The 24,525-nt window shown below is 46.1% G+C and overlaps 1 protein-coding gene across 1 annotated transcript in view; it reads right to left on the reverse strand.

Annotated features, from left to right (window-relative positions):
- Positions 1–21,536: 21,536 nt before the first annotated feature.
- LOC142767097 (uncharacterized) overlaps positions 21,537–24,525 on the reverse strand; it is a 290,153-nt gene continuing 287,164 nt past the window's right edge. The window contains exon 3 of the mRNA XM_075868322.1: positions 21,537–21,749. Coding sequence (XP_075724437.1) covers positions 21,537–21,749 — 213 coding nt within the window. The remainder of the gene's footprint in view (positions 21,750–24,525) is intronic.

Below are 24,525 nucleotides of genomic sequence, written 5' to 3' on the forward strand. Positions count from 1 at the left end.
TCTATCTATCTATCTATCTATCTAGCTGACTACAACTTTGAGCTCTCCTTGCCGTTTGTATATTGGGATATGTACCAAAATTGATATCGCATAACATGACTGTATGGTGAGCATAAGTGACTAGTCATAACACAGAAATCATGACAAGTATGTCATGAATGTCATGATTTGGATTTCATAGTCTTGCTGCTCTTGCGGTGGTTTTGTGCACATGCCATGTTGCAAAACTGTTATTGCTTGACGTGACTGCATGGCGAACGTGACAGACCCTAACGTAGAAAACATGACATGCATGTCATGTAAGTCATGACTACACGCCATGCTCATGGTGCGCTCGCGGTCGTTTCGTTAGCTTCACATACACGAAATTTGGTATTACTGGTCGCGAATGGATGACGAAGGTACATGACTGCTATAAACATGATAATTATGAGATGCGTGTCATGTAAGAACTACATACCACACCCATGATGCGATCGCAGCCGTTTCGGTAGATCCACATGCACCAAGCAATGATGTCACGTGACGTGAATAGACGACGAAGGCAAATGACACGTTCAAACATGATAATCAGGATATGCGTGTTGAGTAATGATTTGACAACATACCACGCTCATGGAGCGTTCGTGGCCGCTTCGCTAGCTTCACATATAGCAAATTTCATATTATGGGACATGAATGGATGATGAAGGTATATGACTGGTGCAAACATGACAATCATGAGATGCGTGTCATGTAAGAGCATGACTACAAGCCACGGTTATGATGCACTCGAAGCTGTTTCGCTGGCGTCCCACGTACCAAATCGGGTATTACAGGACGTGAATGGATGACGAAGGCACATGACACGTCGAAACATGATAATCATGAAATGCGTGCCATGTAATAACAAGACTACATGCCACGCTTATGATGCCTTTATGGCCGTTTCGCTAGTGTTCATATATCAAATTTGGTATTACTAGACGTGAATGGATGACGAAGGTATATGACTGGAGCAAAGGTTATAATCATGATATGCGTGTCCTGTCATAACATTACAACATACCACGCTTATTGTGCTGAATGAGTTTTTTTATTGCTATTTGTGATCTATCTATCTATCTATCTATCTATCTATCTATCTATCTATCTATCTATCTATCTATCTATCTATCTATCTATCTATCTATCTATCTATCTAGCTGACTACAACTTTGAGCTCTCCTGGCCGTTTGTATATTGGGATATGTACCAAAATACGTTTCGCCCTAAGAAGTGGTACTTCTACGGATCTTTAAATAAAGTTCTTCGTACCGTACCGCACAGATGCATTAGTTGTGATTGGTTATGGCAGTGATTAGAAAATTGTACTCAGCTATTCGACTTGCAAACAAAAGTAGTGCTAAGCTATACAGGTTGTTTCAGGAATTCAACATTCAACATTGTTTATTTGCAGGAGAAAAAAATACAGAATTTTTTTCCTTGTGTCCCATATTCTTTAAAAACACAGAGAAGAGCCATCTGCGTGCTACAGGCGGTGGTGCCTTTCTTGAGACAGAAGGCATCTTGAGATGCGTACAAACCTCAATTACGGCAGTAAATATAGAAATCAACACAATGAAAATTTAAGCCATTCCTACAAATAGCCTGTAGCCACTTTTGAAGTTTTGGAAGAGCGGCCACTGGTAATCGCCACGGAGCAATGAAATCTGGCCAATTTAGCTGGTGAAAACGAAACCACCGCATCAAAGTGTGCGTCTACCAATCACTTCAAGAGCACCCTCAATGATGACATTCCCTCGCATTGCGGGAGAAGAATAAGCGAGCTTCGATAAGCAGCCTCGGAGCCCTCATGGTTGATAACGGCAAGGGAAGCGTTGTCGTCTCTGAGGGCGTTGCCGAAGTTAATGGTATATGCGCTGCTTGGTGCGTCGGTTTCAGTTTCTCCAGCTAACTTAGGCTCATTGCATCGCTCCACGGTGATTACCTGAGCCACTGTTCCAAAATTTCAAAGTAACGATCAACTATTCGTAGGAAGGGCTTGAATTCACTCCTTTGACTCGACCGGCTATCACCATAAATTAAAAACGTAATTGTGTTTATTTCTATATTTGCTACCGTAATTAAAGTTTCTACTCATTTGAAGGTGCCTTCTGCCACAGGAGAGGCACCGCCGCATGCAGCACGCAGATACCTCTTTTCTATGTTTTTAAAGAATCGGACACAATTCTTGAAACACCCTGTATATGCATTCCGTCATGCTGAATACAGTAGTCGAACAATGTGGTGTCATGTCACGTTCTTTTCTACTAGAACAAAGCGTCGTAAGATTGTATCTCAACATCGCTAACGCCGGTCAACCCTGCTTTGAAGAAGCAGTCGTTTTGTGCGTGACCTGACCCTGAAATGAGGCAGCAGGAGGACCAGAGAGCCACAAGTTTTCGAAAGGAGCACACTCGCAGCCACGAAGCAGAGAAACTTTTCTCCGGAAGGGAAGCAGTAAGGAAACGCTTACACCTGGCGACCCAAGTGACACGGTGATGGTAGAAGCTGCGGTGGGCTCTAGCCGTAACGAAAACAAACTTCAATTTCTCCCTCTCTCTTGTTGGCACGAAGTAACGTGTGAAACAGAAATCAAGAATGAGCAGTGGCGTCAGGGCACTTGGTAGTAGTATAAACATAGCGTTACAATGTAGGCACGCAAGGATAAACGCTGTTCTGCATAATAATGCCCCCCCCCCCCTTCCCGCCTTGATTACGTCCTCCACCTTCCCGAGATCCCTCTGTTGCTTACGTCAACGGCGTGTCTTGGATGTATGTCCACTCACGATGCCTCTTGGGCTTAATCAAACACAAGGCAAAACGTGAAAAGTAAAAGAGGATAACTCCAACCCTTTCCCCTACGTCGTGGTCTCTGAAAGCAGAGAATGCTTTGGCGGGCAAGGGCCCCTTAATTGAGTATGATGGTGCGATTTCAATATTACCTCTTTTGAGACGTATGAAATATCTGATTAGAATAACACATACAGGAACAAGAAACACAACTCATCTAAATGTAATTTACGCCAAAAGAATACACAATAAATGGAAAGTAAAATACGCAGATCAACAGCCATTCTCTGTTGAAGCAATCTTATCCAAATATGAAGAAGACAATGTTGTACTGTATTACTGTGTTTACGCAGTTCAATTTGGATTAATTCATGCACCACATGCATACTGTTACTTTGAAAGTGCTTGTGTGAGACACACCTTTGATTTACCTTCGGGAAGAGCTACAGTGATAGCGCCTGTGTCACCTGCGTTCGCATGGTTACTTTCACCACACTCTAGCCTCCCTAGTTCAAGAACCCTGTCAGGTTCACTCTAAAACCTTGTGACTAGGGCACTTGCTCATCGTGACAGAAGTGAATGTCCTATAGTCTAGAGACAAGACAAAATTGAAGGACCATCGTCAACTGGGTATTTTTACACATCGCTAAAATTGGCATCATATACGCTGTACCCTGCTTGATAACGTCCAGTCAGCAATTTATTTATAACACTATACGTCCTGTCATGTTCAGTCAATCAGTCAATCAATTAAATAATAAATCAATCAGTGTTTAATTTTCAACTAACGGAGAGACGATAAAAAGCTGCAGATTCTGCAGCTTGACTAAACACCATCTACCTTTAGACAGCAATGATAACGTGCTAAAATGAAATACAGAAATACTAAAACACATAAATAATGATATCAATATTACTCTTAGTAAAAAAAAAATGGTGGCACCACGTAACGACCCAACAGCAGAGACGGGCATTATTCCGAAGTACCGTTGTTAGCTTTCACACGTTGGATTCATCAGCCGATTAGGAGATCACTGCGGTTACGTAACACAGACACGGCGAACAGCATTGAGCAGAATCGTTGCTTACACAACAGCACTCACTACGTTCTCAAAGCGAAAAATCTGAGCCAGCTGCGTTATAAAAAAATTATACCTCTGCCGTATAGTATAAAACAGCATTTGTTTGCCCGTCTTTCGATGTGAAAAGATGACAAAATCACGCCATATCTACAGAATGAATAATGATAAGTGGGCGAAGCTCCAGAGGCGTAGATCATCGGTGAACCGTAACTCTCCCGTGAAAAATTAGCCCATTACGTCATTAGACGCAGGACTCGGCGTATATTATAAAAATCAACTTTTGTGATGTCCGTGTCCGTTTGTTGCTTTGTTTCTTCGTTTGTTCTTTCCATTTCTTCGTTGTCATGGCAGCCGAATTGCGAGGTCCCTTCATTATTACGGCTTTATGGTCCGTGAAATGAAGCGAGAGAAGTTCTTGTACTGGCTGCAGTAGGAAGTTTGCAAATACCAAGTCTATACACGTCCCTCGGATCGTGGTGGGTTGCATATGGATACAACTGAGTGCGTATTTGGAAGGCACGTGCTTCACGATGCAGTCATTGATTTTGAGGTCCATCCGTCCATGCGTCCGTCCATCCCTCCGTGCGTCCGTCCGTGTGTTCGTTAGTCCATGCGTCCGTCTGTCTGTCGGTCCGTTCGTCCATCTGTCCATCCGTCAGTCAATCCGCATGCCTGTCTGCCTGTCACTCACACTATCGCCCCCTGCTGAGGGAGTCATACAACTAGGTGGCTTTGAACATGGCCTCCGGGTGAGGGCGTGCGGCGGGTTTCTCTCCTGCCGCCTCAATCGCTCGGCGCTACTTCGTATCGTAGAGAAGGCTGCCGCGCTGTTGGCGAAGCTTAGATGTGGCGAGAAAAAATTGTTTTGCGCTTTTGTATACCTTTGCGATCATTCGGGAATGTCAGTTCAAGGTGTACGAGAGTTAAAGTCAATGCTAAGGCTAATATATTTTCGTATGGACTTTCCTTGGTGTATATTGGCGCTGCCAACATTAGAGCACTTATAATTGCGATGCCTCTGCCAAGGATTTCCATGTGCTGGAAACTTACTGTATTTTGAAGTTCGCAGGTCTTGCAGTATGAAGGGCTCTGGCGGAGAAAAAAAAAATGACAGCTCGATCAACAAGTGAAGTCAGAAGAGTGCCACGTTCCACGCTCATAGGGTTACAATCAATTTAAAGGGTTGCTTTTTTTTTCCTTTCAAGGAACTAACGCTGCTTTTCATTGTAACGCCATTTCAAGAATCCTCCCGTCGAGCCGCAGAAGCAGGATGCAGGGAGGAGGGTACAGGTGGTCGCCATGCGTCTAGACTATGCTTTGACTGAACGTCACCGGTTCTGCGACGACCACGGGTTGGTTACAGGCACATTTTGGTCGCTTATGACAGCCCATCGGCACTGTGAATTTCACGGTGTTCAGTGGATACATTGGGCAATGCAAGAACGAACATAAAAAAGTTTTGCTTGTTGAAGAAGTACGCAGCATGCGTTCAGAGTTTGATGTATCTGGTATGAAACACTGCGGTGTTACAGAGCAGTGACAATTAGCACTTTTTTCTTTCTTCAGTAGCCTACCTGGGCGAATATATAGTTTTCATTAGAAAAGACTGCGTTATGCTGCATGTGCGACCCTTTCATTTGGAGGCAGTCAATGAACTCGACACTGATATTGTCATTGTGCTGCCAAAACATTATCGAAATTTAGATGACAAAAAAGGAGACGATGACAACTCAGGCGCTTTCACTGTGAAAGACGAGGGGAGTTAATGTAGGTTGACTAACATAAGCCTATATTCCGGCCAAATTGCTTCAAATGTACCTCATTTTAATGACATGACCAGGGCACTCAGTTATCTAGAGCGTAACCGTGTTTCGATTGACCCCTTCATCAATATACGTGTGTATTATAATAGTGAAATTATGAGTCAGGATAGGAAAGCAATGCAATTCAACGATGATAATTAGCACAGTTTCCCTAAATACAAGTCTCCGGAAAAGTGGAATGCTAAAATGCCTCTATATTCTTCAAATCGTAGTATTTAGCACCGAAACAAAACAGACCGGAAGGAAAAAAAAGTAATACTTCCACTGACTAATCGACACCTCCTTACAATTGCTTATCAGGAAAAGGTGGTAGTTGCCTTTCTTTTCTTCGTAAATTGAACTAAAATAAACGAATTAACAGAAAAACTATTTCCTTCAGTTCAGCCAAACGCTTGTTGCGGAAAAATCTTGCTCGCACGCAAATAAAAAACTTAAAAAATGACCCCGTATCTGCAGGTTACACTGCAAATGTCGTCAAAAGACGATTGTCTTGCGTCTAGAGAGAGTGAACGAAAATTGACCATTTGCGGAAAAGCTTCTGCGCATGCGCGGTAACGGCGCAGCTGGCGCCCTCTATGGGCGCTTTGGTTTTGGTTGGAAAACACGAGCCGGGCCGGCCGTCACTCGTGCATCTCTGTGCCGTCACTGAACTAAGTCGCCTCGCTTTAGCAGCGTACAGAAATGCCAGCGCACTGTGTGGCCTACGGCTGCACGAATTATTTTACTCAGAAAGGAAGCACGCATTTCTACAGGTTCCCGTCCGCGAGGCTACGTGCCGAAAAGATACATGTTGGCAGGTTTCACTAAGTCTGAAAGAAAAAAAAAAACTGTTGTTCACAAAATCAACGGACAACCTCGAACATGTATTTACAGACGCTAAGCCCGCGTCTTGCAACATCGAGCTTTTTAGGTAGCACCGCAATGAGGTAAAGTACTCGATAGACGCGATCTTGTGAATGCAGCAATGTGTACCACGGCAGCACACAGTCTCGCGTATATCCGTACATTGTAACGGTTCGCAAAAAAAGCTGCCATTAGTGCGCGAGGCTGCGCTTCGATGTATAAGCGCAAACCATGATTGATATAGTAGCACGGGTCGTTTATAATCACAAAAGCGGGAGCTGCAGCAGGTATAAGCACTGGGGTAAACTCCTGTCCTATGAAGAGAACGTAATGTTCCGATAAGGGAACTGCATGCTCCCATTACACTCGCAAGCGCATAGGCGCAACCACACACACACATTTTCGGCAATCGGTGATTTGCACTACAGACGCTAGTAAAATCAAAATATCTCACCCAGCAACACAGTCGCAGTGCGCTCCAACGATGCGACCGGTAGCCACGACGAACCATGCCGTTGTTACATACACGCCGGACTTCATGGACGGTGCGCACGCCGCTCTCACCAGACCTAGTTCGTCATCAGATGTTTGGAGGTTCAACTTCAAGTGTTTGACGTATCCTTCTTCCTTGAAGGACCAGCCGCGATGAGCCTGGCGAACGGTCGAAGTAGCGGAGTGTAGGTACCGTCACACGTCGTTGCTGAGGCTGCAACGCGAAAAATCCTCGCTCCATCCCGTTTCCACAAACGCAAACGGGATGTTTTCTTCTTCTATCATGTTGTTTCCGTAAGCAGCGCACGTTTCCGGCAAAGAAACAACACTAAATCAATAAAACAAGCGCACGCGAGCCGCCGAACGCTGCCTAGCACATGTTAGTTCACGAATGCCTTTCCAACCAAAAGCGCGAGCGCTGCTTCCCTGTTTAGACGGCAGGTGGCGCTCGCTTTTCCGCAATGTGTCAAGGACCCTTATGTTTCGCTTTTAAGAGTTGAACGCCCTAGTGAAATCCGGCCCCTAGTGCACCCTTCAACACCCTTCAACCGCTAAGTGCATACTTATATGTTTTGTTACATACACACGCACGCACAGAAACACGCTCACAGTGGATTGGACCAGTGTGCGCTATTATAGCCGAATGGGCTCGTTTTCGTCGGGACACCCGTCAAACAAAATGCGTTAAAGGGGCCTTAAAACACTTCTTCAAGTAACCATGGAATGAATTTACTAGAAGAGCTTATTGCCTCACAAGTTCAACGCCACAAAAATTTTAAGAATCCGTCCTGTGCGAGCGGAGTTACAAAGATTTGTCGCATGCTGCAATTGCAATATCTCTTCTCTCGTCCTGACGAAAGCACTGGAAGCTAAGTGAGGGGGGGGGGGGGGAGGGGGGCAAAGACACTACCACACCTTGTGACCTTGACCACTTTTTTTTTCGTATGCACAGCCTTTTCAGTGTGATTGCCCGCACACGCGTCAAACAGTAGCGGCATCCCACGGCTATCTCGGTAACTTGATTTTACTTGATTTTTCGGTCACAGACGCACATACAATTTTTCGCTCACAACCAACGGAGCCGACGCTGGCGGTGGGTTTTATGAGACACGAGCTCTTTAACGCTATCGCGTTGAAACGTTTATTGGATGTTCTGCGCAAGGAAATCGGTGAATGGCATTCTGGAGGCGCTGCATTAGAGTGCCTTGAGCGTGCAGCGAAGGCGAACGAGCGCATCAAGTCGCGTCACACGTGAGACATGAGTGCTATCCAGCAGTTGTCTTGGAAAACGAAGCACGGCAGCGTGCGCGTGCGTCTCGAAGGTGATAAGGTGTAGAACGCAAGGCGACGGGTAGGTGCCACCACCATGTCGTCTTAGCAAAGCGTCGGAAACACTTGCCTTTTCGTGCAAGCGTTGCATGGTCAGCGCAGCGTGATAAGCGCTTTGCTCCTTTGAATTACTTATGCACACCTTTTCTAGTAAAGGCGAACATGCATAATATTGAGGTGTTGTTATGGTGCCTCAGATATGTGCAATAATGGCTTTTTAATTGACAATAGCACAAGTATGAACGCTGAACCTTGAGCAATATTGGTGGGTGCTGCCGATGGGGTCAGCCGTTTGGGGTATTGTTTAGGGCGGACAAACAGACAAATGTACAAACAGACAGACAGGTGAACAGGCGACAGGTAGACAGACAGGTAGACAGACACACAGACAGACAGACCAAACTTTCTTCGTGGAATGTCCCCAACAAAGGCTATCGTCTTTAAAACCATGCACGCGCTCTGCCGCCTGCCATGCTGTGCGCTGCCATTAATTTTGCTGGGAAGCGCGGCCATTGGTACGCCTGGAATGAAACTCTCCGCGCGCTTGGTCACAAAAGACATGCATGGACAGACCCATGGCTGTAGGAGATTCGTCCATCAAAACTACCGCCCGCGTCTTCCCGCGGGGACAACTCCAGTAAATGTGACGCAGAGTGGTGAGCGTATCACGTGAATATTGCGTAATGGGGTATGGTTTCGGAATGCTTAATTGTTATTTAGTCTTTATGATTCCTATTTATTGAATGAAGGAGAAGAATTGCCTTCAACGTCAAGCGAAAGTCAAGTAAAGACGCCCTAGCTTGAATTTCTAACGCAAGATTCAGTGCTTACATATACGGGGCGGCCAATGAACAGTATTGAAGCGCGAACAGCCGTTTTATACTAACAGACAACGTTTTTATACTACCTGCGTCGGCCTTCCTAGGCGAGAGAGGGGAGGGACAGTTTTGCGGGTGTCTTCCTGAGCCGGCACGAGACGTGAGCATGCACAGAGGGGGGGGGGGGGGGGTAGGGGTGTATGGCGCCGCCGCCGAAGCGCGACATCGTGGGACTAAGAAATGCTCTGCATTCAAATGTGTTCAACAATTTCGAATGCTTCGTACTCTATTCAATACCGTACTTACGAATGACTAAACACGAAGAGAACAGAGTCGATGCTATTCTTAGGAAAGTAATTAAGCGCGCACTTGATTTACCCACCAGCATTTCAAATCAGAAACTCTCTGCATTGGGAGTCTTCAACTCTATACAAGAGCTCCAAGAAGCCCACCTCACAAATCAATATACGCGTCTTACGCAGACGCCCCCCGGGCGGTGGCTACTGGACCGTCTCTTGATCCGGCACGAATGCGAAATCGAAAACGTGGAGCTTACTGAACTTTGTAGAACAAAACTCTGGGTGTCCCCGCTTCCCCGCAATATGACCAGGGAGGCGCACCAGGGTAGAAGGCAAGCGTGTGCTGAGGCACTTGAACAACGGCTTGGCTCCCGTAATGGGGTCTATTACGTCGATGTGGCCGGGCCGTCACCTAGGGGATACTACACGGCGGCGGTAATACATCAAGGAACGCAGGTGAACGGCCTCACTTTCAAAGCCACAAGCTCTAGTAAAGCAGAGGAGGTGGCCATTGCACTGGCAGTATCCCATCCAAACTCAAAACAAATAGTTACAGACTCTCGAAGAGCCTGCGAGAGCTATCTTGCAGGAGAAATCTCTCCATTGGCTAATAGACTTTTAAAATTCAGCATCAGGAACCGCGATCCTACCCCAAAACGTCTTATATGGACTCCGGGACATCAGGGTCTACAGGGTAACGAGGCTGCACATGCAGCAGCCCGCGTGCTTACTTCCCGGGAAACTCCCCGTTCCCCTGTTAGACCTGAACGTCCCACGCCTTTAACACGGTTTCGAGAAATCAAAGAATACTATATTGAGCAACGCCGCTTGTATCCCGCACCAGCGAAGGGACTCTCGAAAACAGAGGAGCGCATCCTGCGGCGCCTACAGACAAGTACGCTGCTCTGTCCAGCCATACTCAAATATTACGACCCAAAAATAAGTGGGCAGTGCCAGTACTGTGGGGAAGTGGCCAACACTTACCATATGGTCTGGGCCTGCCAAATGAACCCAAAATTAACCCCCTTTCCCAACCCCACCAAAGAGGACTGGGAGACGACCCTACTCAATAGCTCCACACTAGAGGAACAGCGAACTCTAGTCCAGCGGGCTCGGGTGGCGGCCTCGACTAATGACGTCCCGGACTAGGCATGTCAACCAGCCCGGTGGGGACAAGGGCTATCTGGCACAGCCAGCATAAATAAAGGTTTTTTCCTCCTCCTCCTCGTACTCTACTACAGAAGAGCAGTCAGCCATCCCTATTACAGGTTGGCGCTGACAGCCGCTTTCTGTGTTTAGAAATAGTGTTTAAAGATTTGTAGAGTAGTTGGTGCTCTACCAGTGGAAAGCACAAAGCTATCCAAGTATCAAAGAACAGTGTACAGGTACTGTGTGTTTATAGACGGTGGGTAACGATCGAGAGTACTAGATACTCTTACTATGAGGGACCATAGAGCCGTCCCGTAGGAATGAGTTTAGAGATAAAAGTTTAACCATTTTGACTACTTGGTACTCAACTGTGGCAACAAATGATGATGCATGCACTGTCACTGGAGCCAGATTAGAGAGACCACTGCCAGAGAGCTGCTTTATTTCACCAGCAACTCTTGCGCAACTTTTGTTGCCAACGTTTTTCTGCCTTTTCTCTTTTGTATTGTTGTTATCCATAGTGTAAAAGTAGTTCAGCTTGCTTTTCGTAAGAAACACGAAATTTTATTGGAAACTATTGATTACCACGAGGATGCGCTGAAAAAGGGACGGGAGTATTATTACAAAAGCTGTCTGCTTGCAAAACTGGCATGGGATCGCTGCTGCTTCAGTCGGTAGGGACAGCGAACGAATGCGATTGGTTGACAAGGCCTTTGACAATGAATACAATGATGTTTTAATAGCGACGGCTGCGCCCACCAGAGCGCGCGTAGTAGCAACGATGACGCTGTCATGGGGCTGCCAGTTTGACCAAAATAATGTGCCAAAAAAGCAAAGGGTAAAGGGGTGGTGCCACCGAATTTCGAGGCTATCCCAAGCCTATTGTGGGTTTCTTTTGTATGCGAGGACTCTCCAATTGACGTGTTGGACAAAACAAACGCGTAAAATACGTTTCAATTCACTTTTAAAAGTGTTGCTGAATGCCCATACTCACGATCTAGACCCATCGCTTGCGCAGCAACACTGTCGTGTCAGAACAGGAGAAGCAACGGCAGTTGTAGTGACGTCACACCAGATCTGTAGTTCCCAAGGGGGTTGTTTTCAAAGAGAAACTCGACGCGTCCTTGCCCGGCAGAGACGCCGCACACGTCCAACAGCGTGGCTTCTCCCTGCTCCTCCAGCGTATCGGCGCCTATAAAAGGCCGGCGCGTCTAGCAGCGCGCGGCTCCCTCGTCCACGTTCTGTACACACGTTGTAAACATAAACGCTTTGTTTCCTTCTGACTGCCTTTTGTCCTCAACTGCCTGGATGCTACTGCCGCTGGCCATGGCGACTTTCAGCGCGTTTGTTTTGCTGACGCTTATGTGCACGTGCGTGTAAGAGCATACGAAACTCAGCCCGATGTGTGTCACAGCTTTGAGTGGTCATGTGGCCAAGCCACCTATGCATCAACGTTACTTCCGAACTCGGTGCCGTGAAACCAAAACCGAAAATGGTCCACATAAGTAGAGAGAGAGAGATGCAAGGAAAGGCAGGGAGTTTAACTAGACGCTCATCCGGTTTGCTACCCTGCACTGGGCAAGGGATGAAGGGGACAAAAGAGGTTGCAGAGAGATAAGAAAGTACACACAATCACGAGCACACTGGGGGAGCACAAACAGTCTACAGGCGGTCGCCAAGGTTTGTTGTATTTAAGTAATGTAGGAGTGCTTTAGTCACTTTCTGCGCAAATGAGGCAGACGCCCAAGTTCCCAGCATCTTCTGCAGACAGAATGGTCTAGAGTCAAGTTGATTCAAAACCACCCGGAGCTGGCATCGCTGCGTGTCGTAGCAAGCGTAGCTGCTCAGGACGTGTTAGATGGTCTCTTCAGATCCGCAGGAGTCGCATGTAGAGGTGTCTGCCATACCAATGCGAAAGGAGTACACCTTTGTGAATGCAACACCCAACCAAAGGCGGTATAACAGTGTCGCAACGGAGAGGGAGAGTTGTGATGATAGCTGTATCTCGAGCAAAGGATCGAGTTAATATAAGTGACACCTTTGGAAGCTGATAGACGACCAGAACGTGCGTGTAAGATCTCGAGCGAGCAAGTAAAGTTGTCTTGCTGCATCAGTTCTTGATAGAGGAATCGGGACCACACGTGTTCATTCATGGGCTGAGCGGGCTGCATCATCGGCTGATTGATTTACAGTAATACCGATATGTCCAGGCAGCCATTAATATATAATATCACGCCCTCGTGCTAGTGCTTCTTGATGACAATGTCTTATTTCATGTACCAATCGTTCACGACTCCTCTTACGAATGGCAAACAGCAAACTCTGAAGTGCTGCCTTCGAATCACAGAATATGACCCATTTTCCTGGACGCTCTTGAACAAGATATTGTAAAGCGGCTCTTATAGCAGCAAGATCTGATGCTCTACTGCTCTATTGCTCTACTTATGTGGACGTTTGAGTTGTCGCACATGACTACGTCCACGTCCACATAAGTAGAGCAATGTTAAACTATTTAGTGAAAATACATGAATCTTGGTGCGAGTATCATGCTTCTTGGAGCTGAAGGAAACACTTACAGCAAAAAAACACGCATTCCACAGATTTGGTGACACCACACCTTTAAGTTCTTGCAAAATGCATTGTGTAATGGACGCCCGGCATTTCTTATGACCGCAAGCAATGGTGCGACGTGTCTGTCTGAATGAGGAGGAAAAAGAAAAGGAAGAGGAGAAAGAAGGAAGAAAATGAGGGGTATGGGGGGTCAGTCAGGCGCGCATTTGATTTGCTACCCTGCACTGGGAAAGGGGCAAGAAAGTTAAAAGAAAAAAAAAGATGTAGAAATAAGAGGTCATAATCAGGGTACATGTGCGCCTGGCCATTGCACGCTTACAAGAATTCGCTTAATCCGGTCGATTTAAGCAATAGCCACCCACATCTTTCCATAAGTGTAACTCTGTACATGCGTCGTAGAGTGGCGGAGGTATTGGATGAATGCTGCGCAATTCAGTATGGTTTGAGAATGCTTAATTGTAATATCGTTTTATTAGTCTTATTTATTGAATGAAGGAGAAGCGTTGCCTTCAACGTCCAGGAAAAGCAAAGACGCCCTGGACTGAATTTCGAAAGCGCGTTTATATGCCTACATACACTGGGAGGCCAGTGAACAGTTGTGCAGCACGAGCAGTCGTTTTTACTGCGATAGCAATTATATGAACACTCTCGGCTGCATTTTGCCGCCTGCCCCGCTGCGGTGGTCTAGTGGCTAAGGTACTCGGCTGCTGACCCGCAGGTCGCGGGATCGAATCCCGGCTGCGGCGGCTGCATTTCTGATGGAGGCGGAAATGTTGTAGGCCCGTGTGCTCAGATTTGGGCGCACGTTAAGAAACCCCAGGAGTTCGAAATTTCCGGAGCCCTGCACTACGGCGTCTCTCATAATCATATGGTGGTTTTGGGACGTTGATCCCCACATATCAATCAATCAATGCATTTTGCCGCCGGCGTCTACGTCGACATCGGCGTCGCCATGACTCACCATATATATATACGCATCTACACATGTTTAAACATAAGAAAACAAATAATCCTGAAAGAGACTCTGGCGTGTGGAATAGAACGACCTTTGAATCATGAGTGCTAGGCGGTAACCTCTGAGCCACTGGGGAGCACCTCCTTCAACGTTAAAACGGCAAGCTATTTATATCTGCCCCTTACCACTGGTGACGGGCATCACGGGGGGAACCAACGTGTTTTCAGCATTACGAGCAAAATGGCGCAATGATAGATCGTCGCCACACGCGTGTCGCCACGTGGCGGCACGCGCTCTAATATTTCACGCGTGCTTTGCGTCGCGAAGAGGGGAGTGTGGACGCTAAATAGCACGCCATGCCCATATCTCGCTGTGGGAAGGATCGTACATCTTGGCTAGCCTTGTGCTTTCGGTGGAACGATTATGTTGTAGTCACCGGGCGCACAAAGGTCCCTGCAATCGTTGCACACTCTCCGTTCGTAAAACGGGCGCGTTTTTCAGACACAGCGAAGTAACAACTGAGACGCTTATTCGCGTTCTTTTATGATTCTTACAAAGAAAAGAAGATAAATGTGAGCCCCGTAACTGTCTGCTTCAGAGTACGACACCTCAACAGTGGACGATGAGGGATGGGGGTAAGGAGGAATTAAAATGATAGGATTAAAAGTATAGAGATAGAGAGGGGGAAGGAGAGAGCGTGGCGCAGGGACAGTGACATCCACAAGCAAGGAGAAAATAGGAAAGATGGACACGGTCGCAGGAGTCCGAGGACGGGGCACCACTCAGCGAGAGTTCTTGTCGGCGGCAGGAGATGGCGTAGGACGAGCCAGTTGGCCAGGGCTGCGCTGTTGTCGGAGAGCGCTGGGGCACAACCGGTCAGCACGAAATCTAGAGGGCGAGCCATTCGCGTTCATCTGCACCAGCTAGTACGTTTCGTGCGTCATTTGTGCGTGAGAAATGCGGGGCACGTCATTCTGCGCGCGGGGGAGTAGAGCAACAGTTCTGCGGGTGCGTCCTGGGCCGGTAGGAGACGCGAGCATGTGCAGTAGGGGTGTGGATGGCACCACCACCGGTGCCGAAGCGCGACATCGTGCGAAGAAATTCTCCATATTTATAACAGAGAAGGCAGGCTCCAACCTTTTAAGCAACGCCCAGAAAACCACATAGGTTGCTCACGACGTCGTCTCTTACAGAGCACGGGCAGTGATACATGGGTTTATTATGACAATATTGCCTTTGATTACCTTTATAAATCGATCTGGTGACTGGATCTCAAGTTATTTTGTTATCCAAGGCACTATATTGAGAAAAAAATGACAGCATATCCACGAGGTGAATGATGGAGAGTGGAGTGAAGCTGGGTCCGCATGCCGCTGCGACGCCGCTTCAGCCTCCCATTCTCGTACGCCGGGATCTTGTCAGCGCCGCCGCGCAGCTTCACGGCACGCTTCGGCCTCACACGCTCGCACATCGGGGTTCCATCTTCGAGTGCGAGCCGCCGCCGCCTTGCGCGCTCGCCGCTCTGAAATCTTGTCCATCTGCTGATCTTTTGAACGTGCGCGCGCGCAAAAACGGCCTTTATTTTACTACACTGCGTCCCCTAGCCTACGGCGCTGCTGACGAACACGCGATCGCCAATGTCTTCGTGTGTCGTCATTCCCATTTTCCTGTGTGCTCGCACATCGGGTTATCGTTTTCGAATGCGAGCCGCCGCCACCTTGCGTGTATCCTACTTTTCATCGGCAAACCGTGAATCATCCGCTGGCCGCGTCTGCCCATCGTCTGTCTGTTTGATGCACGAACGGATGAACGCATGGATGGATGCATGAGCGGACGGACACACGGAGGGACGGATGGATGCACGGATGAACAGATGTGCGCATGGACGGCCGGGTGGACAGATGGATGGACAGACTGACGCACAGATCGACGCATGAGAGGAAGGACGGATGGACGCTCGGATGAACCCATGTACGCACGGATGGACGGATCGACACACGGATGCACGGAAGCAAGAACGAACGGATGGATGGAAGCGCGGACGGACTGATGGATGCTTCGCTCCACTCATGACCATTCACTCGATGTATATGCTGTGATTTTTATTATTTTTGATACTACAAGTTACTTCCTCTAGTGTTGTATCATTTGAATTTGTGAGCGTATATGCATTTCTTGTGTGATTCTTAAAGAGAAAAGAAGAGAACAGTGAGCCCCGTAACTTTCTGCATCAGGTGCGACACCTCGACAGTAGCTCACGAGGGATGGGGGTAAGGAGAGATTAAAAGGGATAGGATTAAAGGAATAGAGATAGAGGGGGGGAGCGTGGCGCAGAGACAGCGACACCCAGAAGAAAAGTGAAGATAGAAAATATGGACACGGTTGCAGGAGTCCGAAGACAGGGCACCACTCAGCGAGAGCTCTTGTCGGCGGCAGAAGATGGCGTAGGGCGAGACAGTCATCCAGAGCTGCGCTGTCGTCGGAGATCGCGGGGGCACAACCGGTCAGCACGAAAACCAGAGAGCGAGTGCGTATATGCATTTCGTTATATGTACAAGTACCGCCTTCGCCCCGCCGCAGTGGTCTAGTGGCTAAGGTACTCGGCTGCTGACCCGCAGGTCGCGGGTTCGATTCCCGGCTGCGGCGGCTGCATTTCCGATGGAGGCGGAAATGTTGTAGGCCCGTGTACTCAGATTTGGGTGCACGTTAAAGAACCCCAGGCGGTCAAAATTTCCGGAGCCCTCCACTACGGCGTCTCTCATAATCAAATGGTGGTTTTGGGACGTTAAACCCCACAAATCAATCAACAAGTACCGCCTTCTATGGTTGGCTCAAGAACTAACTGAGGTGGCTACTTGTGATTACGACGGGACGCTCAGCCCACACCTTAAGAAGCTTCACTCCAAAAAATACACACTGTCGATGAAGGACTATATATCTATCTTGAGGATCAACGACACCTGATGCAACACATTGTCACGGGGTCGGGATGTGGACGAAAGAAACAGACTGCGTGATCAGGTTAAACTGTTTATTCGACCGAACTTGTGGCCACGTAAAAGGATAGGCAGATTACAGCAAGACGCAGGTACTGATAGTGGCAAACAGAGCATCGGCCGCCGATCAAGTAACAAGCAGCGAAGCATGTTGGTATTCGTACACGTGCCGACGAATACCCCGGTGTTATCGCTGGCGGCCACGTAAATTCCATGATTGATTAATTGATATGTGGGGTTTAACGTCCCAAAACCACGATATGATTATGAGAGACGCCGTAGTGGAGGGCTCCGGAAATTCCGACCACCTGCGGTTCTTTAACGTGCACCCAAATCTGAGCACACGGGCCTACAACATTTTCGCCTCTATATCGGAAATGCAGCCACCGCAGCCAGGATTGAATCCCGCGACCTGCGTATCAGCAGTCGAGTGCCTTAACCTCTAGACCACCACGCTGGGGCCACGTAAATTCCAGAATATTCTGTATTGCTCACGTAGCCCGCGTAATCTTAACAAAACGGTCTGCTGCAGTCCCGAAGCTTCTCAAACACTGCAGGCACTGCAGGCAAACACTGCAGGCACTCAGAGTGTAACGGAACGATAATAAAACTACAAGACGTGGAAATATCATAATCTATTGTTTTAGTTTTTTTTATCAACCTCGAAGCGTTTCATTGGAGGTGATCTCAGCTATCGATTGCCCGATATATACTGAGTAACTCGCCATGGTGGTCTAGCAGCTATTTGGTACTTGGCTGCTGACCCGCAGGTCGCGGCATCAAATTCCGGCCCCATCGGCCGCATTTTCGATGGAGGCGAAAATGGCTGACACCATGTGCTTAAATTCAGCTGCACGTTGAAGAACTCCAGGCAGTTGAAATTTCCGGAGCCATTCACTACGGTGTTTCTCGCAATGATATGATGGTGTTGGGGCGTTAAATCCCGATAAATATTTTTTAGAGTGTCTGGGAAGCGTAAACGCCGTAGCTCGATGCTATACGGCCTAGGCCAGTAGTAAGTTCAGGTGGGGTCATTTATTATAAGTGAAGGAAAGATTACGACGCGACAGCGTAAAGAAGTTGTTTCGCTGAAATTCCAGCGTCGGATTCATTGTTTGTGAGCAAAAAAGCATCATCTTATGCGTGACCAAAAAATTAAAAAATATGCAAATAAATAAATACTAAATATTTCTCGGATCAAATCCTGAAGGTGTGCGTGGCAAGAAGGTGTTCGGCCACGCAGCCAGGCAGGCGTCTTTTAGAAAAAATACGGATAAAACAACCTCCTTTTTGTAGAAATGCAGCCAAAATTACATTCATGCTGTAGAAACATACGCGTCCTGTATACAGCCTTCATAATGCAACATGTGTCTCCTGACGGGAAGAGTACCAGAGTCTTGGAAGTACGCTAACATCATCTTAATACATAAGAAAGGAGATGACAAGGACTTGAAGAATTACAGGCCGATCAGCTTGCTCTCTGTAGTATACAAGCTATTTACAAAGGTAATTGCTAACAGAGTAAAGAAAACATTAGAATTCAATCAACCGAAGGAACAAGCAGGATTTCGAACAGGCTACTCAACAATTGACCACATTCATACTATCAATCAGGTAATAGAGAAATGCTCAGAGTATAACCAACCACTATACATAGCCTTCATAGATTACGAGAAGGCGTTTGATTCAGTAGAAATATCAGCCGTCATGCAAACACTGCGGAATCAGGGCGTAGATGAAGTATATATAAACATTCTGGAAGAAATCCACAGGGGATCAACTGCTACCATAGTGCTTCATAAAGAAAGCAACAGAATACCAGTCAAGAAGGGTGTAAGGCAGGGGGACACAATTTCCCCAATGCTATTTACCGCGTGCTTACAGGAGGTTTTCAGAAGCCTAGAATGGGAACAGTTAGGGATAAGAGTCAATGGAGAATACCTTAGTAACCTGCGCTTCGCCGATGACATTGCATTGCTGAGTAACTCAGGGGACGAATTGCAACTCATGATTACGGAGTTAGACAAGGAGAGCAGAAAGGTGGGTCTTAAAATTAATCTGCAGAAAACGAAAGTAATGTACAACAACCTCGGCAAAGAGCAGCGCTTTGAGATAGGTAATAGTGCACTTGAAGTTGTAAAAGACTATGTCTACTTAGGGCAGGTAATAACCGCAGAGCCGAACCACAAGATTGAGGTAACTAGAAGAATAAGAATGGGGTGGAGCACATTTGGCAAGCACTCTGAAAATATGACAGGTAGATTGCCACTATCCCTCAAGAGGAAGGTATATAACAGCTGTATCTTGCCGGTACTTAGCTACGGAGCAGAAACCTGGAGACTTACAAAGAGGGTTCAGCTTAAATTGAGGACGACGCAGCGAGCAATGGAAAGAAAAATGGTAGGTGTAACCTTAAGAGACAAGAAGAGAGCAGAATGGATCAGGGCACAAACGGGGTTAAGGATATCATAGCTGAAATCAAGAAGAAGAAATGGACATGGGCAGGGCATGTAGCGCGTAGACAGGATAACCGCTGATCATTAAGGGTAACTGACTGGATTCCCAGAGAAGGGAAGCGGGTTAGGGGGAGACAGAAGATTAGGTGGGAAGATGAGATTAAGAAGTTTGCGGGTATAAATTGGCAGCAGCAAGCACAGGACCGGGTTAACTGGTGGAACATGGGAGAGGCCTTTGTCCTGCAGTGGACGTAGTCAGGCTGATGATGATGATGATGATGATGATGATGATGATGATGATGATGATGATGAATGCAACCTGTAATTGATTGATTGATATGTGAGGTTTAACGTCCCAAAACTCCATATGATTATGAGAGACGCCGTAGTTGAGGGCTCCAGAAATTTTGACCACCTGGGATTCTTTAACGTGCACCCTAATCAGAGCACACGGGTCTACTGCATTTTCGCCTCCATTAAAAATGCAGCGACCGTAGCCGGGATTCTATCCCGTGACCTGCGGGTCAACAGTCGAGTACTTTAGCCGCTAGACCACCATGGCGGGGCACAATGCAACATGTAATGTCGCAGTAATATTGCGTAATACATGCGTACATTGTCATCAGGTGCTATAGCATATAATTATCATAAGGACTTCATGGTTTAAAGGCGGCAACTCATTACAAAAGGCGCACTTGTTGCTGCACGTATTCCCTGAAATGCGCGTAGTGGGTGCATAGCAAGGTCGAAAAGATTTCACGCGCATAATCACTCGTTGTTCACAGCATGCTACCCATTACACAGAACACAGACAGTATTATGCGACAGTTTCAATGACACGAGCCACTTCCAATTTTATGTATTACATTGTGGTAATGGACAATTTAAACTTCTCGAACACCACCATACAATAAAAGAAATATGCATTCCGTGGTTAAAGTACGCTTTGGGGACGGGACATCGCTCTCACGTTCAACTCTTAAAGGCAAAGCTTAAGGATTTCGCAATTTTCTAATGCTCCGTATGTTTATAGAAAACCATAAAAACTATTTTTTTCTTCCTGCCAAGAGATGTTTACTTTTGCTTCTCTTGCTTGTCATAAGTGTTCAAGGGACAAATATTTGACCGGCTTTTTCATGTTGCGTGAATTGTAACAGCCACACACGTAGCCGTATAATAACAACAATGTTTTGCTCATACTTCATTCATGCGCAGTATTTACCAACGTCGCTGAAGAAAAACAAGTCATAGGTTTCTTCGGCCACTCAAAGCACAGATTTACAGATTTTATGTCAATCACGAACGCGGTAATGCACTGTTGGCAACATAAAAGTGATGAGATACAAGGGTGCCACTAATATAATGAGTCAGTGTAGAGCTATTCAAAACGGCATATATATATATATATATATATATATATATATATATATAGTCCTATCCGTCTAATATAAAATGATAAAAGACGTTATGGGAAGCAGGCAGAACGGTAACCTTCGCAACTTGCTTGTTTTTTTTTTGGTTAGCCTAAATTTGAGTGCACATAATTCTGATAACCAAGTCATCGCAAAAGGACGCTTAATCAGAGTAAAGTACCTATTCTTATAAAACAAGGAAGCAGTCGAAAGCAAACTCGACAGAGTACAAACCTTCCTTTATTAAAAGAGGAGAGAGAAGTGATGGTGTGCAATCTCACTTTAGCGAACGTTAAAAAAAGAAGTTCGGCAGGTGGTACAACCTCGAGACCGCGAAAACATCGCTGAACTCCTGCAAGTGAAGATGAGCTGCGATGCGTAGTAGTTATAATTGGTATTAGGAGTGTAAATTTGTTACGGCTTATGCGCACCCTTTTTTTTTCGTGTTGCACACGCATTAACGTATTCCGCCCTTCACGCCCGTCGCTGTTTCGCATCTATAGCTTGGCTCTTCGGAATCCCCTTACCTTCGGCATCATGCTCGTACAGATGCTTAAGCACGAGCAGAGACGCACAGGTCTTCCGTTGTGGCGCACTTGAGTGGTCGTCTCTAAAGCCATCCTCGCGAGTCCGGACAGCACGAACCATGCATCACTTTCCTCGCCGCCAAGTAGCGCCGCCAGCATAACATGTTGCCCCAGCAGCTGCGCCTGCATAGTCGGTGGCAGCCTAAGAATAACAATGGCTGCAGATGCACGAGGTGAATGCTGATGATGGGGTGAAGCTTAATCCTAAGGTCCATGATGTCTATGTTGAAGTCACGGACTATACAGTATAAAGACGGACAGATGCTTTGACAGAGTACAATCTGTTTTAAAACTATATGTGTGCTATGAACACTCTGTTTACGATATGAACACCACCTGTGTTTAGATAATCGGAAGACCTACGACGATGACAGACATGGAGTTAGCTTCAGGAGCTTCGCTCCTAAAAGTGAAAATAACTACCAAAAGTGTGCGAAATGCGCGTCTGAGCGTGGTCACTTTTTTTTCTATGGCACAGTAACTATGAATAACCAATCATAAAGGCAACATTCAGTGGTTTGCTGAAACTATAGTTGAGGCACCAGCGTACCGGCAACAGCCATAAGAAATTTTTCGTTGTAATTCTTTCTTCCAAAATAATGTATTTTAAGCTGCTATTTGCACCTATGCGTCTCAGCGTCATTCTCGCCAGCCGACATTCAATACAGGGGAGGCTTTGGATCGTTTCGCTTTTGAAGTATACCGAAGGGGCAGGCAGTTTGAGTGTTTATCGCGTAACATCAATCCAGCACGGCCAAGTTGCAACATCTTTGTTGCATCGTTTGTATTCGCCTTGCATACCGTAGGAGCATCACCACACGTGCCGATTTTTCTGAACTACTTCCTTCATAGCACGGCCAAGCTGGTTGAGCTTAGATTCATTCTTAGGCTGCAAACGTTCATAGTTTGGCATAAAATCTAGTGCGCCCACGTTCACATTACTGCGCAACAATAAATGTTATCCTCAAAAGTAAATCTCAGAGGAAGCATTGGTTGCGCGCACATAAGTTTAATTTGATTCTGTCGCCCACAGCTGTTCCCGTGGTCGTTCGCAATAGTTTTTCTGTATGATGTCTCTCGCGTTAAGGTCACAGGCTGTGTGAACGGACCTCCAATGTAGGCACCTAAGTGTTCCACCTTAACAGCTCCAAAACTTGTGGTTATTATAGGTGACTAGACATCCTATAGGCCGAAGACTCTATAGCTTTACCCTGACCTCTACTTGACTGTTCAACCTGAATTGAGGTATGAAGCCAAGTGCCAGTATTTTTTTTTTCAATGTACTCAGCCCTATAGATTTATTGGTCTACATCATAAAACGCATACTTTTATTGATGTGAGATCAGCGTAAGAGCAGTGATAATTTTGCTACTTTTTATATGTAAAAAAATCTATAAAAGTGTGCTTTACGCCAACATTCCTAGTCAAATTCTACTCAATAATAAAACGAAATACTTTTGTAGGAATATAAAAAATGCTTGGGCTTGTACAATTAACCAAAATTGTGCTTGTGAAGCGAAGAAAAATGCATAATAAAATATAGTGAATAAATAACTAGAAAAATATTCACTATAACAATAGGTAGTTTCGCATAGCAGGCAACCATATTAAATATTGTGGCAGGAGGCGGCAAGATTTAATGTGTGCCAAGTTTTAGTGCAAAACTTACAGTGGAAATAAAGTTCTGATTGTTCGAGTACGTAAAAGTACCAAAACCGTCAGTCCTGAGAAAATAAACAAAGGAAGCTTTGGAAGAGAAGCAGCACTTACGCAAGCTGATAGATAGTTCTAAAACTCTCGATATAGTTCCCCTTCCCGGTGTACAGTATAGTAGTCCAGCGGAAACTGTAGCTCAGGCCGACCTCTCTGCATATCTCGAATAAATTCTCTCTCTCTCTCTCTCTCTCTCTCTCTCCCTTTTGCCCTCGATATTTATCACCAGTACTATTCTGGACTATTCACTTGTGTTACTTTGCTCGGCCACGAACGCGTCATTTTTTTTTTTCTAGCTTGCTTTGCAGCATGGCTATAAGTAAATGCTTTCACGATGCGGTGCCAATCATTAGTGAGGCAAGATCATGCAGTGTGGACGCCAGGCTCTATACCAACCTGCTTCAAAATCTAAAATGTACTTTTTTTGTCAATATTGCAATGTCACACAGCGTAAAACAAAGCAAATTTAATTATCTGCAGGATCACATATTAGCCCTTGAGCGTAAACAACACACGTACGACGTTGTTCGTACACATGGGGAGAAGCTTATGAGTTTTACGATTAAAAATGATGTGTTGATGATACTATCAGAGCACTATGACATCTTGGCACTTTTTATTATCTTTAACTAACCAATAAATATGAACTGGCACTATCAATTTTCGTTTCATAGATGACGGGTGCATGGCTTAACATTTGTGCTTCTACCTTTCGAAAGAAAGTGCGTAGACAGAAAGTTTCAGCAACAAAATGACGTGTGATAAATTTCGCAAACATGTGAAAAAAATTTAAAAATGCAACAAAGAGAAGCGTTTTCTATTTGGCCTCACACCTTGATGAGGTCTCTCAAGAAAACTTCGTCAAAAACTTCATATACGGGTTGCTTCATCTCGGCAGACTTGTAAGTTACAATGGCGCGGGAAAACGAAAAAAAAAACACAGTGCGACCCAAAGTTGCTTTATCTTCGCGTGAATGGTGTTCTTTCATCTGCGGCGCTTTGTTGGTCGGTGCATAGGAAATTAAGCAGGGCTTTGTTATATGTAACAAAGCCTTGGGGTTTCGCGGTGGCCCTGCGGCACCTAATTAAAACATGACCATTTCTTGTACCCAGGGCACTTGCTCCGACACGTAGATTTCCTGCCCATGTCAGCTCTGCGTCACCACTCTCATTTATTTTGCCATTG

The sequence above is a fragment of the Rhipicephalus microplus genome, chromosome 1 (genome assembly GCF_043290135.1).
Source record: "Rhipicephalus microplus isolate Deutch F79 chromosome 1, USDA_Rmic, whole genome shotgun sequence".
Taxonomy (NCBI): Eukaryota; Metazoa; Arthropoda; class Arachnida; order Ixodida; family Ixodidae; genus Rhipicephalus; species Rhipicephalus microplus.